At 36.3% G+C, this 16994-nt stretch overlaps 1 protein-coding gene across 1 annotated transcript in view; it reads left to right on the top strand.

The window, feature by feature from the left end:
* Positions 1–11043: 11043 nt before the first annotated feature.
* Positions 11044–16994, top strand: part of ctbp1 (C-terminal binding protein 1) — an 88971-nt gene continuing 83020 nt past the window's right edge. The window contains exon 1 of the mRNA XM_030145600.1: positions 11044–11285. Within this exon, the coding sequence (XP_030001460.1) occupies positions 11246–11285 (40 nt within the window). The 5' untranslated portion in view covers positions 11044–11245. The remainder of the gene's footprint in view (positions 11286–16994) is intronic.

Raw genomic sequence — 16994 nt, 5'->3', positions numbered from 1 at the left:
CAGCCTTAAATATTTCACCAATCTTTACTTACTCCATCCTTCTAGGCAGCATTTGTCTCCCCTCTTTCCTCTGTATTATAGGCCCTGATATCATGGGCCTGCGTTGTCGTATCCTCTTCCTATCCTCATTTAGAAGCCCCAAATATGTTTCCTCTATCTCCTCAGGTGTATTTGTCTCTTGTGTGTAAGATGTGACTGGAGAGAAGCTGCTGTCGAGAAGGCCCTGTCAACACGATTAATGTGTCTCTGCCTTCTCATTCTGTTGACTTCAGGTTGTCAGTTTGCATTTGGTGAGAAAAAAACAAAGCTGTGTCCGCACACCTGAATAACTCCTGCTCACAATTAAGTTGTATTTGTACGTGCAGGGTTAAAGAAACGTTCGCTGTAGTTAAAAGCATCTTCATATATGCAAAGAAATCTGCATAATTAGTTGTATGTAATATATCATGGTAATTCATTATGTTACAAAACACAACTTTTTCGGTAACACTTTACTTGAAGGTCTAGTTTATAATGCATTAAGTGCACATTCATAAGACATTACAATGCATTTATAATGCATTATAAAAGTCATTACAACAGTTTATGATCATGTAAAACAACTTATACCAAGGTTAATGAAGTATTAAAAGTGTAGGCATAATGTGTTATAAATTCAGCTTTCATAATGTTTTATACCTCCATACCAAAGTGACAACAGTGTTTGTAGGAAGAATCTCAAGTCCTGGGTTACAATACACATTCTAACCATCATAACTCTATCCAGTTATAAAGACACAGAGAACTGCTCTGACATGTAGTTTCTGAAACTGAGTAATGCCTTAGAGACATCAATAATAAGTTAGAGGAGGACTTTAAGAGCTTTTAGTAAAGTGACAACACTGTCTAAGGTTATTAGCAAATGTATGATATTAAAACACAAGTATGATGACTTATGAGCAGTATCTGCTGGTTCTACATGGTGGGGAAGCAAAATTTACAATATTTTGAGGCAGAGATTGAAAGACAGTGTATGACCAATTACTGTATTGAAAGTCATGAGAATTTAAATCTTCAAATCACATTTTACTGCATTTCTAACAGTCTTGTTGTCTACCTCAAGTTCAATTGCCATTTTTCTCATGGATTTGGTTGGATCCTTTAGGATTTTGGATTTGAGAGCTTTAATAAAAGCTTTGGTACGTTTTTTGTTGCTTCCTCCACTTCCAGACTTTCTCGTAATAGTTTTGCTCATAGTCATTCTCTTCTTTCCATTATAAACAGTCTTTATGGACACTCCAACTATTTTTGAAATCTCCTTTGGTGTGACAAGTGCATTCAGCAAAACACACACTCTTTGACGTTTGCTTTCCTGATTACTCATATGGGCAAAAGTTTCTGAAAAGGTATGGATAATAGTGTTAGGTATGATTATGACATCAATATATGTTTGGTTTCAAAACAATTGACGTCGTGCCTGCTGAGAAAAAACAACTAAATGTTCATTGTAAATTTTGCTTCCCCACCCTGTAAGTAAAGTGTAAGTCAAAAATTATACATCCAAGTGTTCTTAATAACTCTTTATTTTGCAAAAACAAAACATTAAAAGAACAGAGACAGTAAATAGAAGTGTTACATGTTGCTTTATACATGAATAAAAAATAATGTGGCAGCTCTCAATCTTTGTTAATTCAAACATACTTTTTTTTTTTTTTTTATAAATATGAAATCCCTAAAATAGATGGGTATAGGGACCAGTGACAAAACCTAACTAAAGTTCCCCACCTAAAAAAATAAATTCCTTCACACTGCTTTGGTATGGATGTATAAAACATTACAAAAGCTCAATTTATAAAAGATTATGCCTGCACTTATAATACTTTATTAACCTGGGTATAAGTTGTTGTACATGATCATAAACTGTTATAATGACTTTTATAATACATTATAAATGCATTATAATGTCTTATGAATGTGCACTTAATGCATTATAAACTAGACCTTCAAGTAAGGTGTTACCACTTTTTCCTGTATTTTGGATGTTATATTCATGATTAGGCACGTTACATGTTTCCTGCCTCGAGTTTTTCAATAGTAGATTTCTTTTAACGTGATATAGTTGAAATAAAAAAGAGGAACATGTCTTTTTTTTTTTTTTTTTCACATGTGAAGCCCAGAGGCGCTCAGGTCTGTTTGCTGACGTTCAGCTGTAGTTCTAAACCTGACTACAGATCAGCTGTTGCACAACAGACTCAAGGGGTTTTACCACTTCCCTACTCCACTGCTACCACACACATATTTTTACATCTTAAATTTTACAGTTTTCTATCTCACACGGTGCCTACAAACCTACAGACTCGGATGTAAAGATGGTGTCAGATCAGGCCACTGTTTAACCCCCAACTGTTGGTTTGTTCTCATTGTCAGTATGTACTTAGTAAACTGTCACTTGCCGCTGTTCAACAGTGGAAATGAGTCATTTTCGAACCACACGTTTATTTGCTTTATCTCTAGTGTTCAGTTGGTTGTAGCTCCTGTTGTGAGAAGCATCTGAGTCATGTCTTCCTGTGTCTACTCCTCCTATTAGGAAAGTTTTTGAAGTGACACATGTTGATTAATGATGGTGATAAACTGCATCAGGCAACTGTCAGAAAATATTCAACACAGCTTTGTCTGAGGCTTAAAATACTTTTGGTTAAGGTGAAGTAAGCGGAGTCAATGTGTCAAAGGAAAAACACACGGACTTACATTGAACTTCCTTCTAAAAATACAAAGTCAGAGATTTGTCTGGTTTTATTAGAAGTATTCTGGTTTTTCATCTTTGCGTTCTTCTGTTGGTCATATTTTAAGGCTAATATAAGGCTGCCATGTTTGGATTTATTTTACACTATATGGACAAAAGTATTAGGACACATTGCGTTCAGGTGTTTCTTTTCTAACAGGGGTCTGGGATACAAAACAATAACGACAAATGTCATAATATAGTTTCATATTGGGATGAATATCATTGCATTGGTTTAGTTTTGTTTATTTATTATCGTTGTTTCCAAAATGAACCTAGAAGCTGGATAGAGCGCTCCTACCAGCATCCTAATCGTGTCTCCTCACTCACAATAACAAATGAACAAAAATAGGACCAATGGCCCAGTAGCTCACCAGCGTGTTCTATCGAGAATCAATACCAAGTTGAATTTGTGAGCTTGTCAGGTTCTGTCACTATGTAAGAGTCCTGTGGTGTTGATGCAGGAGATCAATCTCCCAATAGAAGTGGGTGGTACTGTCACTGAAGGAGAACTCAACTAATTCAATCAACGTCCATATATTACTTCTATCAGTGATCAACAGTAACTATATTGATATCTCTGTTTCCATGTTATAATCCATCAAATTGTAGCCCATTATAAATATCATTCATTCATTCATTCATTTTCTGAACCCGCTTTATCCTCACTAGGGTCACAGGGGTCGCGGGAGCCTATCCCAGCTATTTATGGGCGAAGGCGGGGTACACCTGATCGTTAGTGTGCAACATAACTCAAAAAGTTATGGACAGATTTGGATGAAATTTTCAGGGTTTGTTGGAAATGGGATAAGGAAGAAATGATTAAATTTTGGTGGTGATCGGAGGGGGGGGGGGCCCACGGGGGGGGGCACTGATCGTTAGTGTGCAACATAACTCAAAAAGTTATGGACAGATTTGGATGAAATTTTCAGGGTTTGTTGGAAGTGGGATAAGGAAGAAATGATTAAATTTTGGTGGTGATCGGGGGTGGGGGGGCCCACGGCGGGGGCCACTGATCAGCCTTGGCGGATGTCTGCGCTCTCCGAGTGCTTCTAGTTATTATTATTATTATTAATAATAATAATAATAATAACTTTATTTATATAACACCTTCAAAAACTGAGTTTACGAAGTGCTTTGACAGACAAAGCAAAAGTGCACAACAGGAGAATAAAAACAGTAAACAACACAACGCAATAAAAGAGATGAGTACAGCAAACATGAAAACATGACTAACTTTGAATGTATCATAGTGGAGAGGGCAGAAATAACAGAACGTGATGCTGTCAGATCAATGCGAAATGAAGGAGTGGAATAAAACATCATGTATGTCAATATAAATGAATAACCAAAAAAGGGTAATATTAAATATTCAACATTAAAAACATTAAAAAGAGACAATATCACATGAAGGCAAGTCTATAAAAATGCGTTTTAAGAAGTGATTTAAAAGATGACACTGATTCCCCAAGCCTTATCTCCTCAGGCCGGCCGTTCCAAAGTCGAGGGGCCCTAATGGAAAAGGCACGGTTGCCTTTTGATTTAAACCTCGACTTTGGAACATCCAGGAACCCTCTGCCCGAGGATCTAAGGCTGCGTGCTGGCTAACCTATCAGTGCATGTCTTTGGATGGTGGGAGGAAGCCGGAGTACCCGGAGAGAACCCACACAGATATGGGGAGAACATGCAAACTCCACACAGAAAGGTCCCACCCCCATTGACTGGTGTTGGAATCGAACTATAAATATCATCAAATGTTTAACATTTCAAAAATGCATTTCTCAAAACTGTGAACAAACTTTGTAGACATTGTCCCAAAGAAGCTGTATATAAAATTTTAAATGAATCCAACCTGTAGTTTCAGAGAGGAAAGTTGCTGAAATCTAGACTTTTTGTGACCTTGAGTTTGACCATTCAGAGTCATTCAAGGTCAAAGGTCATGAACCCAAATGAAAATCGATATCTCTAACCATTTCCATTTTTATAAGCCATCATAATCAGCCCGTTATAATTAAAGGCAAATTTCTAATATTTCAAAAATTCATAAAAAAATCCAGAAATCAACATTTCTCAAAACTGTGAATACACTTTGTAGACACTGTCCCAAGGATGCAACATATAACATTTGAAATGAATCCAACCAGTAGTTTTGACAGAGAAGATGACACTGGTCTACAAGGAAAATGCTTCCAGAATAAAAGTAATGAAATTTTACCACATGAGAGTCACTGATAAAGAAAAATCAAGTCAAAAATGCTGGTTGGCTGAACTTTCCAAGATACAGCCTTGGGTCAAAATGTGAAATTCAAGAATTAATGAGAGAATGGGTTTGACTCTAAAGGAATATTTGTCTCAGAGCTACAAGATCTACTTCAAAACACTGTCTGCACATTAGAATACATTCACTTTACAGGTTCTATTTAGTGGAAGATTTATAAAACTATTATATAAATGTACATAAACCAATATATATGTGTAATAACACTTAATCATATACCTTGAAAACATCAGCAAACCGGCACTTTTGTCATTTATTTTCCAATTAATCTTGTTAAAATACGTAACATTTAGCACATTGAATCTCTGAAGCAAATCATTTCTAAAAAATTATAGACCAGTGTGGCCCATCAGCTGGTGAGCTTAAAATTAAAAGCAGGACGTTGTTAATACGATAAAAAAAAAAGTTCCTCCTCCAGAAGTGTATCACAGAAAAGACAAGTAAGAACAGTGGGAGGTGATAACATTGACAGGGGTTATGATCCCGCCTACAAACAGTGTTGAAAACAACTGTTTCTCTAGCCCTCCACATGTTTTTGGACTGGAACAGTTCGCCCACTGGCTGTCTGTGACATTTACCAATAGTGAAGATGTGATGTAACCATCACTGCTGTTAAACTAGGTTAGACCCTGACAGTTAGGGGGGTGTCGGAGGCTGCTTATATCACTGTGCTTATCAAGTGGCTGAAGTGTAGATAATGCTGACTGGAACACTATAACTACAGGAACACAAGTCCAACAGGGGTTTTACTGGAGGCATTCACCACATCAAAGCTCTGGAAGTTCACTAGACTAAACTCTGAACAGGAAATAGCACAGGAGTAAAAAGGCTGTCGGTCATATTTACACACACATCAAAAGTACAATTGTACTGCAATACACTGTATTTGCAGACGTTTGGAGCTGTGTGTTTGAGGTCTACATGTAGAAATATATGAATACACTGGTCAACAACAAATTTATTGTTTAAGTTTTTTGAGCTGATTTAGGATCATTTTGGTGTGCTGAATCCAAAAATCACATTCATTTTGCTCAATCAGGTCAACTTTCTGAACTATGCTACATATTGGCTTTTTAACATTTTTGCTTACATTTATGGGCATTTTCACATCATATGATACAAAATTGTTTCCTATTTCTTGCAATAAACGAGTTCTGAAGATTTTACTTTTGCCAATTTATGATTAATGGTTAATTTTATGATTAATTTTTAATATTACAGGTGAATGAAATGGCTTCGACTAGAAGATCTTGCAAAAATAAGCCTGACGTATTCTGCTCCATCTGCGGTAAATACACCATTGTACCTAACAGGAATCAAGTCACAAGTTTCATAAAGGTGTGCTTACCAATCTTATTTTGGTATTAATTATTATATTTTGTGAGAAGATCAAATTTTTACAAATCAAATTAGCAAAAAAACCTGACCTGATTGAAAAAAACAGATGTCATTTTTGGATTTAGCGGTGCAAAATGGTCCTAATTCAGTCGAAAAAACCTAGACAACTTGCAAAAAACATTTTTTTGTAACCCAGTGTTATTATATGAAAGAAAACAATGACACAAAATAAATCTGACTTGTCAAACCACAGAAAACATAGCACGTTGTGAATAGAGTCTCACAGCAGAGCTAAAGGGCAAGACAAATGTATTAATATCACACGCTTCACACACAAAGGAAGATCACGATGCTTTACATAATACGTCCATCTTGAGGGAAATAAAAACATAAAAAGAAAACAGCATTATTGTGTTATAGAAATGAAACCTCTGATTCTTTTATGCGATCTCAGAGTTTATTGAGAGGTCTGACTTTCCACAGTACATTCCAGTGCATCTCCTGTATATGTATTTATGTACAACCTGGATAAAACAGTCCCACTTTAATATTTTTTTGGATCACCTTTATCTCAGATTACAGCACGCAGTCCCTGTGGCATCGTTTCAATAAGTTTATGCAGTGTCACGACATTTATTTCTGTCCATAGCTGCATTCATTTTTTCACCAAGATGATGGCGAGACGGATGATTGTATAAAGTCTTCTCATTCACACCACAAAGATTCTCAATGTGGTTCAGGTCTGGACTCTGTGGCGTCCAAATCCATGTGTGAAAATGATTTCTCATGTTCCCTGAACCACTGAGTTATACCGCTGATTTTTTTTTATTATTTTTTTTTTTTTTACAATTTGATCCCCAGTCACAGTCATTTAAGACTTTTTTACCATTTCACATTTTTTCTTCAAACATGTACATTTTGTAAATATGTAAATATCGCACTAACACTGTGGTTCATTACCACACTCAGATGAGCATGAAAAATACAGACACTTTATTTTAATTTATTGCCCCTTGACAGGCTTATATGTATGAACTTGTATGAATTTAAAGGGGTCATGTTTTGCTAAACCCACTTTCATTAGTCTTTGGTTCATTTATTTGTGTATTTGGACTCTGTTAGTTCATAAAGTTTGAATTTGAACCCTCCAGGTGCTGCAAAGCTATCTTTATATTCATTTGGGCAAAAATCGAGGGGATTTCTACAACTTGTTTTCAATCCTGCTTAATTTCTTACGTCTATAACTAGTTACATCACAACATTTGCATATATAAGGTCAAGACTTCCAATGAACATTCCTCCGAGTACGACATAATTGTTTATCAGCACCAGCGGTTGTAGTAAAAACTGCAAATATGTCCAAACTTTGAGCCAATTACCTAAAATGTTCAGTTGTGTTGGTTGAACGGGACAGAGCAGGTAATGTGCATTTAAAGGGCCAGCGCTCCAAACCACCTTTCTGGTGTCTTTACTCAGAAATAGGGTTGAAGATGGACCTGTGGAAGTGAATTAACCCTTTCATGCATAGGTCACTACAGTGGACAATTATTCTATAAATGTTCTCTTGTATATTAATGGGTTTTGTTGTTTTAGTTCCATATCAGCCAACACAGTGATGCTTCTGCACCATCCCATACACTGACATTCATACAATTACTGTAACTGTGCTGTTCTTGATAAACCTGATCTGCAGTAACGTGTTTGAGTGTAAAACAATTGTTATTTGTTAGACAAAAAGTTTTTTTTTTTTTTTGCATATTATCTCCATGAAGTGAGTAATTACTAGCATTAGAGTATGTAAAAATGTGAGCAGGCATCAGATTAGCAGCATTAAAAATGTTTTTATGTCATTGTTTTCATACCACTTTCTGATATTGGGTTTTAAACACGTTTCTTTACTTCAAAAATTAAAAACACGAATATTTTTCTAATTCCACAGAAAAAATAACTCAATCACATTGTTCTTTTCATGCCTAAGGAGGAACAAAAACACTCAAGAAAAAATTTTTGACTAAGATTCTCAAAATTCATGCATGAAAGGGTTAATGAAGAATTCAGACCCAAGCAGAGCATTTACAGTTTATGTAGAGCACAGGGAAATGTCTGAAATTGCATAATTCCATTAAAAAAAAAAAAAAAAAAAAGCAAAGAATCATTTTACAGAAACTTGATCATTGTATGTGTATGAATTTAAAGAAATGTGATCACTCATATGTATCTAAGTTACTGTACACATCTGATAATACACATTGCCTGTCATGTGATACTGCAGTTAATGTTCTATATAAGCAGCTGTGTCATGACCTGTCTCATGTCTGATGAAGGGCCGACGCATGAAACATTACTGCGGTGAATAAATATCTTCTTGGGAGCTCGCTTTTTTATTTTCAGTTTTCAAATGCTCAAGAAGAAACATAGGCTACAACATGAACATGAAATTGTTCCTGCCTGTTAAAGGGAAGTTTTTCCTCTCCACTGTCACCAGTTACAAGTGTTTGCTCCTGGAGGATTCTCTTGGGTTTCTTTCATTCATTCATTTTCTGAACCTGCTTTATCCTCACTAGGGTCACGGGGGTCGCTTGGAGCCTATCCCAGCTACATAGGGGCAAACACCTGGGACAAGTCGCCAGTTCATCGCAGGGCTGACATACAGAAACAAACAATCACTCTCACATTCACACCTATGGGCAATTTTTTTAGATTAACCAATTAACCTATTAGTGCATGTCTTTGGATGGTGGGAAGAAGCCGGAGTACCCGGAGAGAACCCACGCAGACACAGGGAGAACATGCAAACAGAAAGGTCCCAGGTGTTGGAATCGAACCCAGGACCTTCTTGCTGTGAGGCACGAGTGCTAACCACTGCACCACCGTGTTGCCGTGTCTGTTGGGTTTCTGTAAATTTGATTTGATTTTGATTTGATAAAGCACTTTGTGACTGTGTCTGTGAAAAGTGCTCTATAAATAAAATTTACTTACTTACTTACTTGCTATCCACCTGCCCTCCCACCCATCCCACCGACCCCAAGTGCTGGACCTTGATTAAATTTCTACACAGCCAGACATAATACACTTACATACAGAAATATATAAACCCCCTTCAAACACATACATGTACAGATACATACATACACACATATATATGTACACATATACACACATGCATATTTGCAATTTGTTCATATTTGTTCACATACATTCAAATAAATAAATAAATAAATAAAAAAATAAATAAAAATAAGTGAATTAAAATAAATAAATAAAACAAAGCAAAAAGGTGCACATCTTATCTCACTTTTTATTCCGTTTCACATTTCTGCCTCAAAGACGATGTTTCATCACTATTGTTCCAATGTAATAATAATAATAATTATAATAATGCACTGGACAGTTAACCCGATTTCACTAGTTTCAACACTTCCTTAGTTGTTTTCTTATTTGTTAGTTACATCTTTTCCGCAGAGACTTTTTTATGATTGATGAGTAAATTAGGAGCTATCCACTGCAGTTATGGTTAAATTACTTACTAAATAACTCTGCAGTAATGATCCAATGGAAGGTTCTTACTTACTGATTTAGTTAAATCCAGGTGGGGACTGTTTTTTTTTTTTTTTTATCCAGTCTGCGTATATTGTAAATTGATCACAATGTTCATTAGAGCTTGCATTTTATGAGATAGTATTAATATCGTAAATAATTTAAGCTGCTTGCTGCACAAATAATTAGGCTGTTTTGCTGCGGTTTGGGTTATAGTTGATATTAATGGTACTAACATCTGTAATATGCAAATAGCTGCATTTAAGCGACAACACATTTGCTGTTTCTACAATAATGATGCAGAATATGTGATGTAATTGCTTGTAGTTTGTGTTATTTGAAAAAAAAGATCAGTGTTTTTACTGTTACATCTGCTGTTACAAGTGTTCATGTCTAAGGCAGTTATTTATGCGATTTTATCCACATAAAAAGTTGTGTGTAGTGAAGATAAAGCCGCACTGTGGGATCTTCATTCTTAAAACTCTGCCAGATTCAATGTTTTCTGAAAAATTTACACATAAACATCTAACAAGAGCAAACCCAGTGGGCTTCAGTTATTTATTGAGCATTATGTCACAACATGCCCTAGTTTATTGCAATAAAATTCCCTCAGCTTTATAGTGATTACTTTTCTTTGTATCAGCCAGAACAAGTTTTTCCTCTCCGGCTTGTAATCGCATAACTCTTCTTTCATTTCTTCTTTTTTTTTTTTCTTCTTCTTCTCTCCCTCCCTGTCGTCTTTCAGGAAACAAAAGATGAATTTTTGGACGGCTTTAGCCCCTCCCCATTCCTGCTCTCTCTCTCTCTGACACTCTTAAACACACACTCAGTACTCTCTCTCTCTTTCTCTCTCTCTCTCTTTCCCCTGTACACCATCTCTTTTACACCGTCTTGCCCTTAAATGCAGCAGTGGTGGTGCTTCAATTCTGTGTCTGTGTGTGTTTTTTTTTTTTGTTTGTTTTTTGTTTTTTTTGAGTGTGTGACAGAGACAGAAAGACAGAGAGATTTGCTGTAATAGAAAGTGAGAAAGGGAAGGGAAGGGGAGGGAGTAGAGACCGGGGAAGGGAGGGAGGGGTGAGGCAGATAGAGAACGAGAGTGCGGGCAAGCAAAGGGGACGGAAGGGAGGGGGGAAATAGAGAGAGAGAGAGAGAGAGAGAGAGAGAAAAGAGGGGGAGCACATGTGTATGCTTGTCACTAAGGGGCTGGGAGAAGGACTAAGGGAAGCGAGGTAGCTGGCCACAGCCGCCATATGCTGACTGGATTCCTGTTCATGTCTGCTGAGTGAAGAGCGTAGGTTTGTGTTCTGTGCTGGCCGGCTGGGGAACGCACCATGGGAAGCTCACATCTCCTCAACAAAGGCATGCCTCTAGGTAAACAACTCTGCTTTTATGTGGGAACTATGTGTGTGTGTCTGTGTGTGTGTGTGTTTCTCTCTCTCTCTCTCTCTCTCTCTCTCTCTCTCTCTCTCTCTCTGTGTGTACATGCATGTGTGTGTTCCAATATTTGTGAACTAAGTGTACATTATTCTGCCTTCCTCTCCCCTCCCCCTTCTCCCTCTCTTCCTCTCTCTTTTCCTTTTTTACCCTCCTCCTCCTCTTCCTCCTCCTCCTCCTTCTCTTCTTAATTCTCCCACTCTATTATCTTTCTCATCTGTGCATTTTGCTGCTGTCTGTCCCTCGCCACCACCACCACCACCACCACCAAACAAGAATGGTTAGCCTTTTCTCTAGCTGTGTGTGTGTGTGTGTGTGTGAGTGTGTGTGAAAAGGCAAATCTCAGCTATTGAAGCCCGGTTGAACACCTCCATTTGCGGCGACAGAAATAGATCTCTGTCTCCTTCGAGGGGTTAGCAAGGACATGACACATATTTCTTTATCATTGTAATTCTTTTGCCGTGACACACATACATGCGTACACACACACACACACACACACACACACACACACACACACACACACACACACACACACACACACACACAAGAATGCATATCCAGAGTATACACATGCATGCCCACAGCCGGATTCACACACAGGTGACAGATGTGGCTCGTGATACGGGCTGGGAAAGACTATTCTAGAAAATAGGGATCAAGGTAGGGCTGCTAAGGAATAAGGGAGCGACGGGGGTGGAGGTTTGGGTGTGGAGCGGGAGGAGGGAGGGTGTGAGGATAGATCACCATCCACGCCGAGGCTGAATTCTAGCATCTGTGGTCGGTTAAATGTGAATTTGCCGAGCCGTTTCTCCCAAAAGACACTGTGGAGATTGTGATCTGTGTCGTCATCAACAGGCTGCGGGCCATGTCTTTTGATGACATCAAAGATTAAAGTTGCAGCTCTGATCTCGAGCCTTCCTCTTTTCTTTTTTTTCTTTCTTTCTTTTCTTCTTGTGCTTCTAAAGAGACTTCCCCATATCCTTCTCAAGTATGCCTAACAGCTCAAGAGTCCAAGGTCACAGGAAACGACCACGGTTTATGATTCTGGGGAAGGGGTGGGGGGCTGTTTTTGAAGATGCTCTGCACAAATCGCTGCCGCTGAAACGGATCCAATCAGCAGATCGATAGAACTGTAACTGCGATATTGATCCGGTGATTGGATCTGTTTCAGCTCCTTGTGAACAGCGATGAACCTTTAAGTGCCGTTCAGAAAATCGGTTCTGTCATGACCGGTGATTGATGGATGTGTTGATTTACATTTTGGGAAGGCAGGGGTGGTCCGATCTGCGAGTGTGGAATCATGTCTTAACTCAGGGGTGTCAAACATGCGGCCCGTGGGCAAAAACCGGCCCTGCAAACATTCCAATCCGGCCCACGAGATGATTCACAAAGTGCAAAAATTACACTGAAGATATTAACCCTTTCTTTTTTTTTTTTTTTTTTGAACAAAATTTTATTCATATTCATATTTCAAGCTTCACAATATGTACAATCCTTACATATTCTTAATGTAGAAAGCTACATATCTTTTATAACATAAAAATAAATAAATAAATAAATAAATAAATAAACATTACTTCTCGGCAAACTGGTACCTCAAATCAGTGTACTGTTGCAAGGTCTTATTTGCATACCTTATATATCTGCCTACAATTATTTTAATAATTACATAAAAATACAAATAATATCCCCCCAGCGCCAGACTCTCAAATGCTACAATATCAAATCCAAATGAGTTATCAAAGGATTCCACCTCTTCTTGAACAAATCAGTGGTAAGGTTTAGGTTTGCTGTTATTTTTTCCATTGTATAGACCCTCACAATTCTTTCCTTCCACTGATTTATTGTTGGAGGAAGTGGTTTATACTAAGTTACAGTTATCTTTTTTTTTTTTGCTACCAAGACAAGAATTTTCAAAAGATATTCTTTATCCTTATTTAAAAAATTAGCAGGGAGCACTCCAAAGATAAAAATCAGTGGGTCAAATTCAATGTAAGTGTGTAGTATTTTAGAAAGTTCATCCCTAATTCCCTCCCAAAAAGACTTAAGTTTTGGACAATCCCAAAAAATGTGTGTGTGATCTCCAATTTGTCCACAATGTCTCCAGCATAAATTTGTTTTAGTTTTGTCAAACATAGAAATAATAAATGGGGTTTTAAAATATCTAACGTTCACTTTCCAAATAAACTCTTTCCATGTTGGGCTGCTAGTCAGTTTGTGTCCATTTTCACACAATTGTTCCCATTCTTGGTCCCCAATCACAACATTCATTTCTAGTTCCCACTTGATATTAGCCCTTTCATGCACAGTGGTCACTCCAGTGGACAGTTCTTCTCCAGCTGTTCTCTTGTATATTCATGGGTTTGGTTGTTTTTAGTTCCATATCAGCCAACACAGTGGACACTAATGCACCATCCCATAATACACTGACATTCAGACCATTACTGTAACTTTGCTGTTCTTGATAAACCTGATCTGCACTAACATGTTTGAGAGTAAATCAATTGCTAATTGTTATTAGACTGTAATAAACAGGTATTTTTTAAACTTTTTTTTTTTTTTTTTGCATATTACCTCCATGCAGTGAATAATAACTGTATTAGAGTATGTTCAAATGTGAGAAAACATCTGATTAGCAGCATTAAAAATGTTTTTATTGCATAGTTTTCCATAGCATTTTCTGATATTAGATTTTAAATACATGTGTCTTTGCTTCAAAAATTAAATACATAGTGTCCAGCTGAGTGGAAATTTTTGTAACTTTTTTTTTTTTTTTTTTTTTTTTTAATTGATCACATTGTTTTTTTGTTTTTTATTTGTTTTTTTTTATGTCTAAAGAGGAATAAAAACACTGAAAAATATCTTGACTAAATTTCACATAATTAGTGCATGAAAGGGTTAAGGATGTCAGACTCATTTTAGTTCAGGTTCCACATACAGTCTCAAGTAAAATAATAGTGTAATAACCTACAAATAATGACAACTCCAGATTTTCTTAATGTGAAAAAAAATATTACATCATGAAAATATTTACATCCTTTAACAATAAAATGTGAATAACCTAAAATGTCTACAGAAAATAAAGTGCAATTTTAACAATATAGTGCCTGTCACTAAATGTTTTGTGCCTTTGTAGAGCCGATCTGTAATGTACATGTATAAATGATAAGCTGAGGCACATTATTGTTAAAATTACACTTTTTTTTTTTTTTTAAATAAATTACTTTTTTTTTTCAGATTCCTCACATTCTTTGGGGAAAGAATAGTTTAATCTGATAGTTTTCCAAATGTATAAGGTATTAAGCTATTCATTAGCTATTTTTTGCACTTAAAAAGAGGAAACATTTGGAATTGTCATCATTTATAGGCTATTATGCTATTATTTTAATGATCAAAATGGGCTGAATGTGGCCCCTGAACTAAAATGAGTTTGACACCCCTGCCTTAAATAATATTTGCAGCATGAATTAATCATGTTTTGTCTGTTTCTGTTCATTTTCTGATCTTTTTACAGTATAAATCTAATAATAGTTCACACATATACATGAAGAAGAGACATTTACTGCTTTTTAGGCTTTGTAAATAAAAATTGCACAGGGCAGATTTGGCTGGAATAACATAAATATGCAAGAAAATTAGAGATACTGAAAATGATGTAGTAGTAGCTTCATATTAGCTTTATTCAGGTGGGATAATTATGACGATTATCCTGATCCAGTGATTGTAATATGGCTGTTATGTAGTAACCGCAACAGCCATAAGTGTGTAAACTGTATGAAAGGTGTTGCTGATTGGACTGATTTATTTTTTGATAGATTTCACATAAACTTATAAACTAATTCCAGTTTCTCTAATACTATATAATGTCTTACTATGATGTTTCAAATGAAGTCAAGAAGTATTTACATTTTTACAAGTTAAAGCTATAACCTGTAACATTTTACAATCATTATATGTTTTTATTAACAAAAACATGCTTCAAACATTCAGGGGTTGGACAAAATAATGGAAACACCTTCACCTCAAGATGATAATGCCCCAATCCATACAGCTAGAATTGTTAAAGAATGGCATGAGGAACATTCTAATGAAGTTGAGCATCTCGTATGGCCGGCACAGTCCCCAGACCTCAACACTATTGAGCATTTATGGTCAGTTTTAGAGATTCAAGTAAGACGTCGATTTCCACCGCCATCGTCTCTAAAAGAGTTGGAGGGTATTCTAACTGAAGAATGGCTTAAAATTCCTTTGGAAACAATTCACAAGTTGTATGAATCAATACCTCGGAGAATTGAGGCTGTAATTGCCACAACAGGCGGACCTACACCATATTAAATTATATTTTGTTGATTTTTTAAGGTGTTTCCATTATTTTGTCCAACCCCTGTTGTTCACATTGTAGAGAAATATGCGAAATATGTGAACTTGTTTAATTTGGTCATATGGTTAATAACCCGTTTAACCCTGACCATGTTTTCAGGGGAAGAACGCCTAAAAAGACATACCCAAAGTAAATGAAGAATTACTTCACAATAATAAGGTTCATATGGATGTTCTTGGTGTCTATGGACATTTGGAGACCTCACAGAATCTATTCCCATTGTCTAAAATATTGTATCTATTACTATGCCTGAGCAAACTGTAACAAACTAAAAGAGAAATTGGAATTTTTTTATCCTCGCCTGTTTTTTTTTCGGCTGGATTGACGATGATATGCATAAATTAATTGTTCGAGATTTTTTAATAGCGTCTATTTCACCCCACAAAGATTAAAAATCATGTTTGAACATTAAAGTTTGCACTAAAATACACTTTTGATGTACTTTTATTAACATTAGGGTCTAAACTTTGAGCAAAAATTGAAAAAAACATTCATTGTCCTGATTTATTATATATTTATAGTAGATGAATATTAATATAATTTTTTAGGCCCACCGGCAGGCTGATAGGGCTGAAGGGGTTTTAATAATGTTCCTATTGTGATGTGAATACAACTTTAAATAATAAATTGTCAGTAAAAATGATTCAAGTCTGACAGATTTCCACTTAAAATTGCCGTGAAAATATCCATTGCTATTGTTTGGATTCAGAATCCCCTAGTGGCAGAAATACCATCAGATCTATTACATCAGATCACAGCATCAGTGACATCCTGTAATGCTCGTTCACGCTCAATTAATCAAAGACTATACATAGAGACAAAAAAAGGTCACAAAAGGTGATGATGGTTTACATGCATGAAAAGTTCAACTGCTCAAATGCTTCAAATATATTTAAGTGTACAGTATATTCTCCTTTAAGTCCAGACAGTAAAATGTCAGGCTGGAAAATACAGTTTGTAGCCACTACTGACGTCTGCAACATGAAAAATATACTAAAAAAAAAAAAAAAAAAAAAAAAGACATTAAAAACCACTACAGTCTAGACAGATGGGGAAATAACAGGCCAATGAGGTGCAGGCGCACAATGCAACATCCCAAAACAACACTTAGTCAGAAGGCTATAATTCATAAGAGATCTCCCATAAAACCACCAAATAACGACTGTTCCCTGTTGTTATTAATTTTTATGTCAGTGAAGTGAGTCAGCTGAAACTACTGGATCAGCTTCTACTGATGTAACAGTGGCTCAGATACCGATACA

This window comes from Sphaeramia orbicularis, chromosome 10 (genome assembly GCF_902148855.1).
Source record: "Sphaeramia orbicularis chromosome 10, fSphaOr1.1, whole genome shotgun sequence".
Taxonomy (NCBI): Eukaryota; Metazoa; Chordata; class Actinopteri; order Kurtiformes; family Apogonidae; genus Sphaeramia; species Sphaeramia orbicularis.
This window is presented reverse-complemented; position numbering and strand designations above follow the sequence as displayed.